Here is a 14,227-nt window from a genome sequence, read left to right on the forward strand (position 1 = left end):
TAATTGTGTTGAGTGCAGTTTAAAAAATATTAGGTGTAGGAAGAATTTGCCCGAAAATGAACAGAATGTGAAGAAGGAATTTGGGCTTTCAATCTGGAAGGATCAAGAATGTAAAATTTGTAGTGGATAGAGACACCTCGTACAAACTACAAATATGAATTGGACGTGGAGGGTTTTGAAGGTGGCATTTAGACACTAATCATGTGCCCGTGCCTCTTCGTTCTCATTCGACGAGACTGCAAGTTCAAATCTCGTGATTGGGTTCTTCAGCGAAGACCATAGAGATATATGAACAACAACATGCATGTGCACTTGCACCCTCCAAAATCACATCACTCATTTGTATTTTATTCAATCAGTGCGAGTTTTTTTTCCTGGAATTGATCGGGTGGATGAAAACAAAATGGTTGAGAGACTTATGCCCCTTGATTCTGTAACCACATCAATTTGTGATGGTGACCCAAATAAAAAAAATTAAATGCTGTTAATTCCTTTTTTGTATTTTAAAACTAAAAATGGAAAACTCGCCGACGCCCAACACAGCCTAACGATTTTCGGTTATAATTCGCTTTCGTTTCGTTTCGTTTCGTTCGCCAAAGCCGAGAGAGCGAAGAATGGCATTCAAACTTCAACAACTACCTCTTTCTTCCTCTCTTCACTCCTCTCCCCGCCAAAACCCTAATTTCGCACTTTCAAACCTTCGTCTCCCTCGTCTCTTCTCTGCACCTTCTCTTCCTCTCACTCTCCGTCTCTCAACCACAGCTTCAGCATCCTCGTTTCATCGCACTGCATTCGTAACTGCTCGCGCATTTCGAAGCGATGAACTCGCTGACGAAGGCGAAGGCGAAGAAGAAGAAGAAGTATCGAGGCAGGGTGAGAAAAAGGAACTGGCAAATAAAGGCATATTGGATCAGATAAAGGAAATTGTGATGTTTACAGGTCCGGCAACCGGACTTTGGATATGTGCACCGCTTATGAGTCTCATTGATACTGCAGTTATTGGTCAGAGAAGCTCCATTGAGCTTGCTGCTCTAGGTATTGAAACGGATTAATTGTTGCTTAATTCACATTATTAGGTTTTCTTTCAATTACGTGAAATATCTAGTTTATCTTATTTTAATCTCCTTCGCGCAGGTCCTGCTACTGTCGTTTGTGATTACATGAGCTACGTGTTCATGTTTCTATCAATTGCCACTTCCAATATGGTTGCCACTGCCCTTGCTAAACAGGTTGGTAACAAATGTGTGAGATTGTTGGATGTCGAATCAGATGCATGTGTCGTTACACAAAATTGATGTTCTTATTCTAAGTTGAACAAATATTGCGAAAACTGACTAGTAGTAAACACCTTGTCTCTATCTGGAACAATGGTTTTAGGATTAACATATAGTTTGACTGGTCTTCATGAATATATCAGCCATTTGCTTGCTGGTGTAACCAGCTTTGAGTGTGGAGATATGGGCGTATTTGAATAATCTATCAATTACCACCAAAATCACTTAAACCATTGGAAGAGGGAAGCCCTGCGATAAAATACATAGCTAAATCTTCCCAATTTGATCTGGAATAGGAAGGGGTTGAAGTAAACAAGCAGAAAGAGTATTTTCAGTTTTAGCTTGTTGACAAACGAGGCAATCCTGAACATATATTGCTTGACATCTTTGTGCATGCCCTGCCGATAAATTGGGCTGTTATTCTGGACAAGTTGTAGCCACACCAGCATGTACCTCTAGCAACGAGCTATGAAACTCATACCTAATCTGTTTTTTTAATTCATGTTCTGCTAGAATAACTAGCCTGCCTTTCAATTATAACAATTGATAATGTACTGTGTAATAGTCTAGAATCAGCACATACAGCCTCTTTCAGCATTGAATGGTTGAGATCAGGCCACGAAGAATGATCTTGATAATGAATCTGCTGTCTCATTATCTTTACCAGGTTTATATTCAATTGTGAAGTCATAGACCAACAATTTGGGTAGCCAATATTTCTGTTCCGGTGTCTGGAGTACTTTATCAGTTAAACTCCTCAAACTGTTCTGATCCATCATAATCACAAATTTCTGGCCAAGGAGGTATGTCCCGAACTCAACAACCACCTCAGATATAGCATAAAACTCCCTGCTATAGTCTGACTGCTTGTGCATTCTAGTCGTCAATTGGATGGTGATTTTTGCTCAACACAGCACCTATACCTAATCCTGAGGCATCTGTTTCCAAGACAAAAGTTGAGAAAATCAGGAAGAGTAGGACTGGGGCCTGAACAATGGCAGTTTTGAGATCTACAAAGGCTGTGGCAGTATGATTATCTCTGTGGAAATTTTCTTTCTTAAATAAATGTTAAGAGGGATGGTTAATCAAGCATAACTTTTTATAAATCTTCTATAGTATTCTGTAAGTACAAGAAGGCCTCCTAACAGATTAAGATTCAAAGGTATAGGCCAATCCAACAGTACCTGGATTTTACTTTTGTCCATTCCCACTCTTTTACTTGAGACTGTGTTCCAAATAATCTACTTGCGGCAATCCAAATGAGCATTTATATAATTCGCACAAAGTCTATGGTGCTGCAATATCTGAAGTAGCACCTCCAAGTGAGACTAATGGGGTGGGAGGACCAAGAAGAGCTATAAATCAATATATCATCAAAGAATACCAAGGCATATTTCCTCAAGAAGACCTTGAAAAGCTTCATTCATAAGCTCTGAAAAGTTGCAGGGGAAATTAGTTATTGTCCAAATGCTTTCATCAACCATTCATAATGGTCGTGGTGAGTTCTGAATGTTGTCTTATGTCTATCATCATCCTCCCTGACTAAAATTTGATGATATCAGAATCTTAAATCCAGCTTAGAGAAATAAGTTGCTCCATCTAATTCATTAACAACTGGCATAGGGAAACTGTCTTTTATCATAATTCATTCATAGCACTATAATCAATACAAATCTTCGTGTGCCATCTTTTTTACAATAGGAGAGGAAAAGGAGCCAGTGCTTGTCACAATAATACCTTCTTGTAGCATGTCTCAAATCATACTCTTAATTTTCTGTTTCTGACTTATATGTACTTCATTAAAAACATAGTATTGACACCTAACCTTCGATGTTGCAATATTTAAATATGTGGTAATGCAATGACCTCATCTTTATCTAGTATTACTTGATTTGACTAAATCTACATGACCTTGTAGATTTCAATCTGCAGATCTAACTAGTGCACTTTTGGGACTTACACTAATTTTTTCTCGAGCTTGTGTAGGACAAACAAGAAGTACAACATCACATATCTATCTTGTCTTTTGTTGGGTTATCTTGTGGCGTTGTGATGCTTTTGTTCACTAGGCTATTTGGTGCTGCAATAATAACTGGTATTGAAAATAGAGTGCTTTAGTCACTTGTGTTCTTTGACACATTTTGAAGAACAAGAATTCACTTGTGCTAGAAGGGTAGCAGAATCAATCCCATAACCTATGATTTTTCTATTTATGCAGCTTTCACTGGGTCAAAGAATGCACACATAGTACCTGCAGCTAGCAGTTATGTAAAGGTTTGTTTCTACTTGTTTTTATATGTTTTGATTTAAATAAAGACTGTAATTAACATTCTATGAATTCAAGAAGTTACTTGACATGTTATATATGGAGGGAAGTAATGCAGAGGGTGATTAAATGTGTTTCTATTATCCGTTTTCACCTTTTAATTAAAATAGTCAACCTTGTTTATAATTTGATTCATATTTCAAATATTTATACTGGAAACATTAAAAACATTTTTTTTTTCTCATACAAATTCTTAATAACAAATTGAAAATAAGTTGCTGTTTTTTAGTTTGAAAATAAAATCAACAATTGAAAATGGGAAATAAAAATGCATGTAAATTTCACCAATTTTTTTATTTGCAATTCTAGATTAAGAATAACATGACAATTCTCAAAAACTGCTAATAAGATTTTGCTTTGTGTTTCCTAATTATAAACTGTGGTGTTCTCCTCTTAATTTACTGCAGTGATTTTTCGGTTACTCTGTTTTTGTTAGATTCGAGGCTTGGCATGGCCTGCTTTACTTGTTGGATGGGTTTCTCAAAGTGCAAGGTGCAACTATGCTTATTTCTAACATCTGAGTCTCTGAAGGGATAGGTTTTGTTCAATCTGAGTTAATGATCTCGAGGCTTGATATTCTATTTCATGTAGCAATTGATATCATGTAGGAAATACTATTCAATATAATAATAGATTTGTCTTGATAAATTCTTGGAAACTATTGGCTAAAGTTCCCTTGCTTTGACATTTCTCAGACAACAAGGTTAATTTACTACGTCTTTGTGTTGAATATATATTGTCTGTATCTTGTATTTTGAACTAAGTATGCAGTTCCTCTTTCTAAACTGTGTAAACAACTTTTTTAGGCTGCTCTTACAATTGGCAGCTTAATATAATACCAATTGTCAATGTTTGCTTTGAAAGATTTCAAAGAATGGTGAGCGTTGGCTTATTAATTTAATTGCACATTCTGTAGTCTTGGCATGAAAGATTCCTTGGGACCCTTGAAGTCTTTGGCTGCTGCTACTGTTATAAATGTTATTGGTTGCATAGTTTTGTGCACCTGGTTAGGCTATGGAATTGTAGGGGCAGCGTGGGCTACAATGGTTTCACAAGTATGCTGAGCTAACCCTTATGCATTGTATTATATGTGGCTCTACCTACTCTCAAAGTACTCTCTCTTACTCGTTATATACTATTTTCCTATTCTCATACTGATTCCAGGCTGCTGCTGCTTACATGATGATTCAAACTCTAAACAAAAAGGGATATAATTCACTTGCCTTCTCCATTCCATCAGCGAAGGAACTTCAGATGATATTTGGGCTTGCTGCTCCTGTATTTATGACAATGATGTCAAAGGTTGTCTCCAGCATTATACTAGATCTGTACCTTTTTCTGGATTAGTTAAAGATTTTAATGTAATCTGAAGTTCTACTGTTTAGGTGGCTTTCTACTCACTGCTTATATATTTCGCTACATCATTGGGTACTCATACAATGGCTGCTCATCAAGTTAGTTTTATTTCTGTCTGCTGTTTTGTGATTTTTCCTTTCTTTGCTTGTTGTTTGAGCTTTTTCCGTGAAAACCAAATTCAAGGCCAGTAATAATATAAATTTTTGCTTTAGGTCATGGTCCAAACATATTCCATGTGTACTGTTTGGGGTGAACCTCTCTCCCAAACTTCTCAGTCATTTATGCCCGAATTGTTATATGGAGTAAATCGCAGTTTGTCAAAGGTCAGTGTTTATTTATTATGTCACAAATCATACTCCGATGTTCAAGAGCCTGTGCCCTATCCTTATATCTACTGTCTGTGATCACTCGTGTTTAGTTGACATTCATGTTATATAAGACATTTCTGATCATTTCTTCTTTTTCAAATTTTCATGACAGGCCCAATTGCTTCTAAGGTCTCTTCTGACAATCGGAGTCATACTTGGAATATTGTTAGGGATTGTTGGAACATCAGTTCCTTGGTTATTTCCATACATTTTTACACCTGATCGGATGGTTATTCAGGAGGTTAGTTCAATCCTTTTTATAATTTTCATATTTGTGTTGTCACCCCTTTTGTGCTTAATCCTTTGCAACTTATTTCAAAACATGTGCCGGTATTGTCAATCAAGTATTTAGAAGTTTAATTACTATTTTTCCTTGTTTGTCTTGTTCTTTAAGAGTTTATGATTTTAAATCACTACCTGTGTAATAATATTTTTAAAAACATATCAGATATTAAAACTGAAAATATTGTAGTTCAGAGTTTGTCTTTGACGGGTTGAACCAATGTAATTGTTACATAATCACAAAGTAATAGATAAATATTATGCTTATAGAATTTGAGGTTTAGATTTTAAAATAACATAAAAGACTGTGTCTTGCAGTGTGAAAATTTAATAGAGTTGAATAAATAAATGAATAAATTTAAGTTGCACAAAATAATATTAGTAAAACATATAAATATTAGATTTAACACAATCTAAAAGCAGTATTATAATTTTTTTTATTTTTTTTAAATAAACGACCTGCTGTAGTGGCCAACAGTATGGTATGGTTATGAAGCTGGACATATCAAATTTTAAATCCTAGGGTCGAAGTTTTGTACAAGAAGCTCAAACCAGTTAAATACTAAACAGGCTGGTTCACTTAATTCTTTACTGGTTTTCAAACACCAAGTTAAAGAGGGTGTGCTGACTGGTTACTGAACCAGTGCCTGGTTGGACCTGCAGGCACTCAAGAGGGAAAACAAACGGAAATGCAGCGATTTTTGTGAATTAGTATATTTTGGAATTTAGATTGTAGATAGCTGTTAACTGGTGTGTTTGTAATCATGATCGTGCAGATGCATAAGGTGCTGATTCCATACTTTATAGCGCTGTCTATAACTCCCCCTACTCACAGCCTCGAGGGAACATTGCTGGTATGTTCGTTACATCTTTATATAAATGGGAAAAATAAGCATATAAATTTTTTTCATTACGTTCTCTTCAAGGATTTTCAAAGGACTTTTGGTGAGTTTGTTTTAAACAGCTTGGTGAAGCGCTTATTCTATATGTTTTTATCATGAGAGCTTATGTTATAAATTTGACTACAATACTTATCGGAATAAACTAAAAAGAACTTGTTCTTGAAAAGTTTGCTAAGAAGCTTATTATAATAATCTATTTTATTCCCGACACCTCAGTCAAACTTATTTTATTTATGGTATTACTCATTCAAAACAGGGACCTGCGTGCCACATAAAAACTATATTGTAACTTTAATGTATCTTTACTCATGCAGGCTGGGCGGGACCTGAGATTTATAAGTTTGTCAATGACTGGATGCTTTTGCGCGGGTTCAGTATTATTATGGGTAAACTACCTTTCCTTAAACTCGCTTGTTTGCTTGCCCAATTTTGCCTGAAACGCCCAATTTTTTGTGATGCCCAGGCCATGAGTAGTAGATTTGGTTTACTTGGCTGCTGGTTTTCCCTCGCAATATTTCAATGGGTAAGAATAAGATCTCTAGCTTGTATCAAGTTAAAGTCTTCAAGTATTCTGATTTGCAATTATTTTCTGGTTGTTAGGCTCGCTTTTCAATCGCCCTCCAGCGCATTCTTTCTCCCAAGGGTGTTTTGTACTCAGGAAACACAGATCAGCATAAGCTGCGAAAGCTAAGGACTACTTAACTTGTGCCCTTGGTTTTATAAAATAGATCTTTCAAATCATTAGCAAAAAATGATTTTGAGTGAGATCAAATTTACAAATTGATTTTAGTTAAAATTGATTTGAAATTATGTAATTTATGTTTGGATATCTTTGTTTTAAAAATAATTTTGAAGCAAAACTAAGTATTAATTTATCGATTAAGTAAAACTTGTTTAAAATTGTTTTAATTCAGAATTAATTTGAGACCCAATCAATTTTTCTTATGTTACTGAAATAACAGAAGTTTCAACTTCATGATTCTAACGTGAAACTAGAAAATCTAACATGAAACTAAACGCGGTCTATATTACATTTCTATTGTAGTACAATGCACTTAAACAACTTGGAGCCTAAATTCTGAAATACTCGTAACAGAAAAAGAATGCAGAGTCGCATGAATTGCAGCTTGCCAATCAATAATTGTTTTATCTGATGGGTTTAGGGTTTATATTATAGTGAAAGATGTTCCTTGTTACCAACAAAAGGTTATTCCTTGAAGGAAATGTATTTATCGAGGTTTTTAAGTTATTGCCATCACTGTGTTCAACAAGATTTCTGATTAATAATTGCAAATACAATATCGCGGTAGAATCTACTGATTTGGTCTTAAACAATCTTGACCTAAGTCGATGCACTGTTATGTTCTCCAGTGGTTACAAGCACATTCTATCGTCGTATTGATGCGTTCTCTGATTTAAAATGAGCTTTAACTGAATTTTCCTCCGCCAATAAACATCCAATACCATGACCTTTGGTTTTTATGCATGCAATAGCCTCAACCTTGGTCGGGCAGGCACCATGACTAACCTCAACAAAGGTAGAATGTGTTCATGACCTACTTCTTCCCTTCCATGAAGAACCAGGCCGCGATAATTTAGGTACTTGAACCCTACTCTGCAATTTCACAATAGCATTAGGGAAACGTGGCTATTGAACACAATACTTTATGCAAAACAACATAACGGCACAAACTTTACCTTGTTTACCATTCTTGGATTTAGTTGCTTTTTCAGAATAAGGTTACGAACTTGTTTCTTCTTTTCTTCCGTTTTCAATTTGGATGCACTGGGCCTGTATAAAATCACAGTTCGACCAACCTGACCAACAGCCACCGAACCAGTTGCTTCTTCCAACTGCTTCACCACATCATCTAACTCGCCTGGACAGCTCCTATGTATTTTAATCTGTACATACCATGCAAACTTCAAGTTACACTTTTTCACTTTACAAGTTACAAAGCAATAGAGGAAACACAAGATGAAGACACCATGGTAGAAACAATTATGTGGATGGAAAAAACAGTGGCTGCAGTCTACAGCAACCTAATTAAGTGACTGGTAGAGAATGAATCCACCCACACATTAGTGAAAATCGCATTTTGTTTTCTACGCATGCAACGTAAATGAATGCCTCCAGCCACACGAAGTTTCAACTAATTTAAGTAGACCACTGAATTTTATGAAAATATTTGAAGAGCAATCAGCCAAAAAGCAAGAAAAATACAACTACAACGGTTCCTTTTTCCAAGCATCAGGAAAATTCATAAAAACAAAAAAGACAACCACAATCAAAACGGAGAATAATTTTTATTTTCAGAACACAAACATACTAAACATGGGATCGAGAAATTAACGTAGTTGATTGATACCTTGAGAAGTTCATTGGCTTCAAGGGTTTCAACGAAAGAGGTGGCAACATTGGCCGTAACACCAGACTTTCCCACCAACTGGGTCTTGAGCTTATCCCCCAAACTGTGAGCATAAGACGAAAGCTCTTTCCTTTCTTTCACACTGAGACTCGGCACTTCCAACTTCAGCCTCTCCTCCCTCTTTTCCACCAAGGGCGACGACGTTGAATCCAATTGGACATCTCCCAAATTGCCTCTTTCACTATCCAATTCGTCGTTTACAATTTCTGTTTCTTCGCCGTCTTGGGAAACCACAAGAGAAGAAGAAATGGAGAAGAGAGATTTTCGAAGCGGTGGGAAATGGACATGTCGAAGGGGTGTAGATACACTATTACGAGACGAAACAAGAAGAGGTTTGAGGAAAGAAAAGAAAGAAGAGGGTGACGGTGACAATGGTTGTGAACGAAGAACAAACATTAGATGAGAAGATGCTGCTGCTACTGCCGCCATTTTAGTTTGGATGAATCGTGAGATGGTGTCTGACTGTCTTTTACACAGGTTTGGATTTGGAAAGATAGCACACAAGAAAATAGGCTATGCTATATTACATATATATTATATACAAATATATAATTACATGTTAAAAACACTAACAACAGAAGGGTGTTTGGTCTAGTGGTATGATTCTCGCTTCGGGTGCGAGAGGTCGCGAGTTCGATTCTCGCAACACCCCATTCATATTTTTCTAAACGCTGGAATTTTCACCTTTTGTATTTTACATATTTTTGGTTCTTTGACCTTTCATAAGATACTTATATTTTGACAACACTGGCAATTCTTTTACATATTGTAGATCATTTATATGAAGGAAAATTACTTAATACATCCAAATTGTTTTGCAATAAAAATAGTCGTTTATCACAAGTTAGTGTCGGATATAAGAAGACATGTATATAAGTTCGAAAACAAGCTGGATCTACCCATTTTCAAATTATGAAACACATGACTGATTCAAAATTTAATCAATAAGGCACTTAACAAAGCTAACGCGATAGAATTTTCTACCTTGTACGAGAACATCATAATGCAGAAAGAGAAAATAAAGTAGCGCACGCTTTCCCTCCAATACAAAAATTAATGAACCTTGTATTCATAATCTTCGAAGGAAGCTGCTCCCAAGGACCATATTCTACATTCTACCTCATTAAGGTTCCCACATTTTAATAAACTATGGAAATCACAGATTTTATTAGGCCTTTCTGAATTCTATTAAAACATAGCATGTATTCCATGTAAACAAATAGGTCACATTCGTTTTATAATTACAAAAGTCACGACTCACAAGAGAGTTCATTCAAATTTAGAAGCACTCAGCTTCCGTTTCTGTATTACACAAGAGTTTGCACGCCACTAACAATTTCATGTAACTACAGCAACTTACCCAAATTCTGAAAGACAAGGTTTTAAAGAGCCACAAAAAGCACACTACTTACAAGTGCAGAGACAATATCAATAAAAATAGTGCCAAATTTGCTGAGGACAAACAAGCTGTACTTTCCAAACGACCATCCTAAGAAAAAAGCTGAACCCACCCAATGTGCACCATTTTTAACCACCTTTGAAAGAGCACAAAACACCTCCTTTGACTGACCCATTAATTCCAATTGCTTCAAAAGGGTTAAAATCTTTTGACCCAGCAAGCACAATCTTAAAAGTAAACCAACCATTCAGTACTTAGCACCTTTGACTTCATACATATATCTCCAGGCGCTGACTAAAGCCCTAACATGCCAGATATCACAAAACCAAACATGAAGAATTTGAACTTTCGGAGCAACAAACTGCGACATTACTACAAATAGAAACACAAGCGACACAACGCATTAAACCATATTCCCTTAGCTAAACAACAAGTTCAGCTTTCGTAGGACACAAGCTACATATATATTTAGCAAATTTATAAACAGATATAAGAATCGCAACACCCACAGAGTAACACTGCAAACACTACATAGACTGAACATCCCCAAAAGGAACATCATTAGCATAAGCCTTGATTCAGAGTTTAGCCTCCAACAAGAGAAAGGGTGGACCCCACCACACAACCTGAATCATATCATAGGTTCAAGTGGCCAGTGTCCACCCAACCCATTCGTGGAAACTTTTCAAAACCACGTTCATCACTACTACTACAATCACCACAACACAAAACCTACTCAGAAACAAAATGTGCATGCATATTAACAAATACAACAAACATTGAACCATGTTCCAGCAACCACGAAAAGCTTTGTCCTTTACACACAATCCTTCACTTCAAACTTCTTCACGCTTCCAAAAGTTTTCCACAAGTTCGTTGCTTTCCCTTCGTTACACCATCGCGAGGTGGGTTAAAGCACACTGGCAGAACTTCCTCGGACTCGTACGGAAAGTTCATTGTTTCGAAGTGCTTCTCCAATTTCTCTATCCCCTAATATTAGAACAAAGTAACAATATATGTTAATAAAGCACTACAATAATAATCAAAAGTCAAATTATATTTTAGTTTTAATGCAGAAACTTCATAAAAAAAAGGTTGTTTTTCTTTAGCAAAAAATTATAATGAGGTGAAGAGAGAGATATAATAATATTAATGATGATTAAGTGTATTCTATGATTACATGTGTATGTGACCATACCTGCAAACGTGCAGAAACCACTTCACGTATCTTGTGGGACTGGAACAAGTCCCATTTCATATTGGAGGCTGTCAAAAGAAACTTCCACGCTGCCTGGGGTTTGGTGAAGTTCACAAAAGCGTAACCCTTGTTCATCCCAGTTCTGCTGAACAAAATCACCATCAATGGTGTTCACACAGGAAAAATAAAATCATAGCTAAACACGCAAAAATTGTGCAAACCAACTTACTTGAAATCAATAGGCAAATAAACAAAATCAAAAGCCAGAGAACTGGACTCTTCGCCTCTCTCTTTGTCTCTTAGATTCACTTTCATGCAGTGATTGTCCAGAAACTCCACCAGCATATCTCGGCTGCGTCAGACACAATGAACAGTTAAAAAAAATCCCAAATGACAAAAATCACAGTAAATAAGAAGTTGAACCATCACAGGCTTTGAAAATTGATCCAAGAAAATCTGAAACAGAAGGGAATACGAAGGGATATATATTGAAGATCGCATACGTGTATTTGCTAGGAATGTTTCTGATCATGACAGTGGTTTCATTCCTGTCCACTCTAACAGGCAACAGAGGATAACAGCGTTTCTTCTTCGGAAAGCCCTTGAAACACTGTTCATCTGGGTTCCTCGTAACCTTTCCGTTCCTCAAAAAGTCAAAACTTTTTCGTTGACCGTTTTCTTCTCCCTTCTTTCTCCGCGCGTAAGCCTTCATTCTCGAGCCGTCAGAACGGTGCCCTCTCACTGTTCCGCAGCTTATGAAAGCCTTGAACACTTGCTTCTGCACAAGCCCTTTTGCGCCACACGTCACGGCTTCTGCTACAACCAGTTCATCGTTCTTTGGGTTCACTGCATGGGCATTCACCGGAGAAGAGTACTTTTGTGTTCCATGAAAACAGGGTGGTTGAGCTTGTGGTTCCAAAGGGGTGGTTGCGGTGGCATTGTGAGAGGGAAGGGAAAGTGGTGGAAGTGTTGTGGTGGGGTAGTAAAAATAAGGGTGAAGTTCTCTGGAGGGGAATGAAGAAACGACGTAGTAGTGGTAGTGGGAGTGAGGAGTGAACGTGGAAGTGGGGAAATTGGGGCATGGAAAGGGTTGTTCTTGTTGGTGAAGCTTGAAGGTGCGAGAAGGGAAAAATTCGGGTGCTTCAGGATTGAGAGAAACCATGGTTGTTGATGGAGAAAGGTATGCAGAAGAAAAACGATGATGGCGCAGTGCAAGGAGTGATGATTAAATGGCTTTTCCGATGAGAAAGAAGAAGAAATAGCTAAAAGACTGTTGAAGGAATGACTTACACATTTATCACATTACTGCTCCTCCTTTTATAGATATTCCAGTGCTACTTTCTAAATTTTCTCTCTTTTATAATAATAATTATCAATTACTAATTAATATTATTAATTTTATTATATCCAAAGTTTCCTTAGATACTCTACAATTTTACAAGTTTTTTCCTTAATAATCTCTTTTTAAATAATAAATTCACGTGTTTGACTTTATTTTCAATAATATACCCATTTACTCTATTTGAAAACCTAACTTCCAACGAATGCGTTTTTATTGAAAAAAGTCACTTGAAATTTTGTTTATACTGATGAATTCTAATAAGGGTTCTATTTTCTTTTATTTTGTAGAGGCTGAATAGGGTAGAAGACGGAGAAAGAATAAAATAATAAGTTTTTTCTTGGTAAAAAATTATTTGAAAAAAGTTAACTAAAGTTAGGAGAAAATGAAATTTAAATGGTTTGTCAGAGATATTTAAAAGATTATGTAAGGTAGAATATAATTTGATTTTGTAAAAATTATAAATATTTTAAAATAGAAGTAAATATAAAAAAATATTAGATATTTATTCATTAAAAAAAATTATTAAATAAAAAATAATTTTTAAAATAAAAAATAATTATTTATTATATTAACTATAATCTTTTTTATTTTTAAAATAATATTTAATTTAGTTAATATAATAACTAATTATTTTTATCTTTAAAACTAAATTTTATTTAATAATTTTTTTAACAGTAATTATTGTTTGTGAATTAAAGATTTTAAAGGATTTAAAAAAAATGCAGTTGAAAGTATAAAATAAATAAAAATAATTTTTTTATCTGCAAGAAATAAATAAAATAAAATGAGACAATTCAGGCTGTCTCAACCCTTATACAAAAACCTAAATCAAGTTCCTAACCTCCAACCACCTAGGGAACCGACAAACATTATAACACAATAGCATAATAATAAACCCGAACAAGATACAAGGTCCCAACAACACCTCAAAGAAAAACACACCCTCTAATTAGGATACAAAAACCAACAACTAAACAAAAACTTTGTCATAACCAAAAGCACGTCAAATATCCAAGTGCCTAAACCAACCCTACGAGAGGGCACCAAAAAAACCAAATTGAACCTGCACAAAGTACACCACAACTTTCAAATGTGGCCAAATCATAATCATCAAACATCAATCTCTCTAAACTCATACATCATACAAGATTTTGGCTCTAAATAAATAAATAAATAAAAGTATGTGTTGTGTATTTTTATATTTAAAAATAGAAAAAGAAAGAAAAATATTTTATAGTAGAAAATGTATTAAAAATTGAATTAGTATATTGGAGGGTTTTTCTTAATTTGTACGAGAGAAGGAGAAAAAAAAATATATAAGAGAAGAATTAATATATTTTGTTAAATTTGT

General features: G+C 35.4%; 3 protein-coding genes and 1 non-coding gene across 5 annotated transcripts; 2 read left to right on the forward strand and 2 right to left on the reverse strand.

The window, feature by feature from the left end:
• The first annotated feature begins 169 nt into the window (after positions 1-169).
• Positions 170-7,368, forward strand: LOC137811203 (protein DETOXIFICATION 46, chloroplastic). 2 transcript variants are annotated; one of them, XM_068612843.1, is made up of 14 exons: positions 170-1,035; positions 1,135-1,229; positions 3,261-3,369; positions 3,493-3,548; positions 4,037-4,092; positions 4,517-4,655; positions 4,765-4,902; positions 4,986-5,054; positions 5,169-5,279; positions 5,437-5,565; positions 6,383-6,460; positions 6,823-6,894; positions 6,972-7,031; positions 7,109-7,368. In XM_068612843.1, the coding sequence occupies exons 1-14, from the start codon at positions 615-617 to the stop codon at positions 7,208-7,210; spliced, it is 1,635 nt and encodes a 544-aa protein (XP_068468944.1). In that variant the 5' UTR covers positions 170-614; the 3' UTR covers positions 7,211-7,368. The 2 variants fall into 2 exon arrangements, with proteins under 2 accessions (XP_068468944.1, XP_090153161.1); XM_090297035.1 differs by lacking the exons at positions 170-1,035; positions 1,135-1,229 and adding an exon at positions 2,634-2,772.
• A 401-nt stretch (positions 7,369-7,769) lies between these two features.
• LOC137811212 (RNA-binding CRS1 / YhbY (CRM) domain protein) lies at positions 7,770-9,433 on the reverse strand. The gene is made up of 3 exons (XM_068612861.2): positions 8,878-9,433; positions 8,207-8,413; positions 7,770-8,123 (listed from the first exon to the last, which is right to left on the reverse strand). The coding sequence occupies exons 1-3, from the start codon at positions 9,364-9,366 to the stop codon at positions 8,058-8,060; spliced, it is 762 nt and encodes a 253-aa protein (XP_068468962.1). The 5' UTR covers positions 9,367-9,433; the 3' UTR covers positions 7,770-8,057.
• An 84-nt stretch (positions 9,434-9,517) lies between these two features.
• On the forward strand, positions 9,518-9,589 carry TRNAP-CGG (transfer RNA proline (anticodon CGG)). Its single transcript has one exon. It is a non-coding gene; the product is annotated as a tRNA-Pro (tRNA).
• A 1,301-nt stretch (positions 9,590-10,890) lies between these two features.
• LOC137829295 (uncharacterized) lies at positions 10,891-12,795 on the reverse strand. Its single transcript, XM_068636100.2, has 4 exons — positions 12,038-12,795; positions 11,764-11,886; positions 11,535-11,676; positions 10,891-11,326 (listed from the first exon to the last, which is right to left on the reverse strand). Exons 1-4 carry the CDS (start codon positions 12,694-12,696, stop codon positions 11,183-11,185), a joined length of 1,068 nt encoding a protein of 355 aa, XP_068492201.1. The 5' UTR covers positions 12,697-12,795; the 3' UTR covers positions 10,891-11,182.
• Positions 12,796-14,227: the final 1,432 nt, after the last annotated feature.

The sequence above is a fragment of the Phaseolus vulgaris genome, chromosome 11 (assembly GCF_051622355.1).
Source record: "Phaseolus vulgaris cultivar YP4 chromosome 11, ASM5162235v1, whole genome shotgun sequence".
Taxonomy (NCBI): Eukaryota; Viridiplantae; Streptophyta; class Magnoliopsida; order Fabales; family Fabaceae; genus Phaseolus; species Phaseolus vulgaris.